This window comes from Pistacia vera, unplaced genomic scaffold (genome assembly GCF_008641045.1).
Source record: "Pistacia vera cultivar Batoury unplaced genomic scaffold, PisVer_v2 Contig211, whole genome shotgun sequence".
In the NCBI taxonomy this organism is placed as follows: domain Eukaryota; kingdom Viridiplantae; phylum Streptophyta; class Magnoliopsida; order Sapindales; family Anacardiaceae; genus Pistacia; species Pistacia vera.
Genome location: NW_022196015.1, coordinates 1,972,928 through 1,975,919, shown reverse-complemented (window position 1 = coordinate 1,975,919; position 2,992 = coordinate 1,972,928). Strand labels below are relative to the sequence as shown.

The 2,992-nt window shown below is 38.2% G+C and overlaps 1 protein-coding gene across 1 annotated transcript; it reads right to left on the bottom strand.

The window, feature by feature from the left end:
* Positions 1-601: 601 nt before the first annotated feature.
* LOC116129404 (bifunctional 3-dehydroquinate dehydratase/shikimate dehydrogenase, chloroplastic-like) lies at positions 602-2,992 on the bottom strand. Its single transcript, XM_031415149.1, has 6 exons — positions 2,873-2,992; positions 2,729-2,761; positions 2,322-2,369; positions 1,225-1,377; positions 974-1,136; positions 602-888 (listed from the first exon to the last, which is right to left on the bottom strand). Exons 1-6 carry the CDS (start codon positions 2,990-2,992, stop codon positions 845-847), a joined length of 561 nt encoding a protein of 186 aa, XP_031271009.1. The 3' UTR covers positions 602-844.

Sequence of the window (2,992 nt, the reverse complement as noted above, 5' to 3'; positions counted from 1 at the left end):
AGGTTTAAAATGTAGATAAAAGAAGCATGTTCCGAATAGAAACAAGGCCTGAATATAAATATCAGGCACTCTGTAGAATTCGGAGTTGTAGAGAATGTCCCTCTTGTTCGGTCCAGTTTTGACTGCAGTAATGGAGGCAAATGAATTATCTTATCAGTAAAAGGGTTGTAGGAGAAGACCGAAGTAGACCTTTTGTAGAAAAGCACCCAGCCATATTTTGAATCAAGGATGTATCCTCTACTTGTAAGGCTTTTAAAAACAGTATATTGCTGTTTGTAATAAGGACTGTACAACATGAAGATGAATTGTAGGCCATAATCCATGGCGATTGAACTGCATTTTTCAATACATTAATACCTTCTTTGCAGCTTCTCGCTATCTACGACTTTTTTTCATTAGCGAGCTATTAGGCTTCTGTTGAGTGGGCTTAGCCATATCCGAGTTCCAGAGAAGAAACAAAAGGTCATAACTAAACTGTCCTGTTATATTGCATAATAGATGAGGATGAATGACGGGATTAAAAAAATATGTTTGCCATTTGTAAATTATCTAAATTTTGAAAAGGTGCTGCTGCTTTTTTTTTTTTTTTTTATTCAACACATGAACTTAAACAATATGAACTTCGTTCCAGAATATGGGAATACTACAAAACAATTGCCATGGTATTGATCTAACTATAACAACATTTTACCACCCTAACATAAGCTTGACAAACTTTAAGATTCAGAGAAAATGGACATTTAATACACAACAGCTGATTGCGAAATTCGGACCTTGGATGAATTTGCTGCAGTGTAGAAACAAAGATTCAGCAGCTGAGGAGATTCACCAGAAAAATTCTGACTTATGTATTTCTTGCTAGCACATCCCTCATCAGTTGTTTTGGTGCTGCAGAACATAGACAAAGCAAATATGATGAGAAGGTGAAAGGGTGAAGTACAGGATTTTAAAAGGTTAAATGTATTCATCTTACCTGGTAATCCGGTGAACCTTTCAACCTGTACAAATGCTTGATTGATGAACATTTCTGTTCCAAAAACAACAATAGCTCCACACTCTTTTGCTTCTTGTAGGAGTCTGGTCCATTTTGGTGTGTAAATGGCATCGAAGACCAATGAGTAGTGTTTGAGAGCTTCCTGGAATTTTGAAGGGAAACAGATGTAAACTTCACCATATGAAACAAGAAAGATAATGGAAAATGGAAAAGTTTACAGGGAGGCAAACCTTTGGCAAGGGACTGTCCTCAATCCTTGGTTTCATTCCTACCGACGTTGTATTTGCAAGAATCATTCCTTCTTCTGGATGGAAATCTTTCAATTCATCAAAAGTGATAGCTTGTCCTCCAACTTTACCGGCAAGTTCTTTGGCTTTCGCTGAAAGAAGAAATTACAAGTCATCTTATGAGCTAGCAAGTAAAAAATCAATATCACTCGATAGTGCTCAAGAAAAATGCCCCAATTCAACCATTGGATATCTTTGAATCTTATCATAAACTGGCCTAGAAATACAAAGATGTCAAATTTTGTTGTAATAGTATATAAATTAGAGAATCTCCCCATTTGTCCGATTTGCAACTACAAACTCTTGCTCCCTTCTCATATCCCTTCTCCTAGCAAGTGCCTTCCCAGCCCCGCCATCTCCCCATGACCACAAAATAATTTACACCATCTAATGGGTAACCAATGCGGGGCAACCATTGATGCTTGCACAGAAGAAGTAGTTTGTACCAACTTGAAGGTACATACAAAAAAAAATTAAATAGCTTTGATTGTAAAACAAAGCCCAGGAACAACCCTCGTAATGTAAGGCCTCTTCAATCTCTGCAAATAGCTCCAAGTAGTCACCCTTGGCACCCATTCACTTCCGGTGGGGGGTCGGCCATCATTGGTCTCTGAGCTCATACAACTTAATGGCTTCCAATATTTCCGGTCAAAGATGACCTTTCCGACTATTCGATTAACCCCCCGCTGCCTCCAATTGCCCCGCGACACTGTTGGGCTCATATAGCACCTGTATCTAACATTTGAATGATTATAAAAGACACATCTGATAGTAATTGGCATAGGGATCGATCATCATCCACGCAACCTAAGTCCCGTCCCTTTGTGAGAATTGTCTACCTGCATATTATAAAGAGTTATATATATGACAAAAGAAGCGCATGTTGTGACATTGGAATCTTAAAGGAACAAAAATGTATCTTCCCAAAGGATCAGTTCGAAAATACAACATTGTGCTTTAATTTATCACTTTCTAAGTTCTTCGATGTGCGAAATCAAATGCATTTCAAAACCTTAAAATCAGGCTCTGCAAAAGCAAACCTGAACTTTGCTAAGAATTCCAGGAACTGGTAGCATGTCTGATAGATACTGGACTTAACAATAATTGTAATGCGAAGTTTCAAAAAGGGACTCCAGGAATGTTACCTGTATCACAACAAAAGTCGGGGATGAGTAAGTGTTGATAAATTAGCAACACTATCAACCAACAAAGGTAGAATATTCCATTAATACGAGGGCCCATGCAGAGTTGTAAGATGAGGACTTTACTATGGCCAATAGTTTTCCAATAACCCATGTACTTTTGTATCAGCAGCTATCTGTCTGAAATTGTATAAAATCCAGCAAGTCCATAATAGTTGGTTGCCAGGGGCAGAAAACTTTCCTGCCTCTATTGAACCGAAGTGAGAAATCCCCCATACTTGGCGAAAGTATCCGTGACATCAAACCCCTTCAGCCATAGCAATTGCATATTGTTGGACCTGCAAAATTTGGTTAAGTGTCAGTCATTACATATATCTAAAAGAAAGTAAAGTCTTCAAAACGCGGCAATGATGTGTCATGAAATATCTTACTTGAGAGTGAAACTAAACTTGAAGATTCTGCATTTTCTTGATCTCTAAAGCAGTTGTGGCAACCTTCACATTTTCAGCTCCTGTAGCCGTTATAGCTACAAGATTGCCAATCTCCTCACGACTGTGGAGTATTTTCAT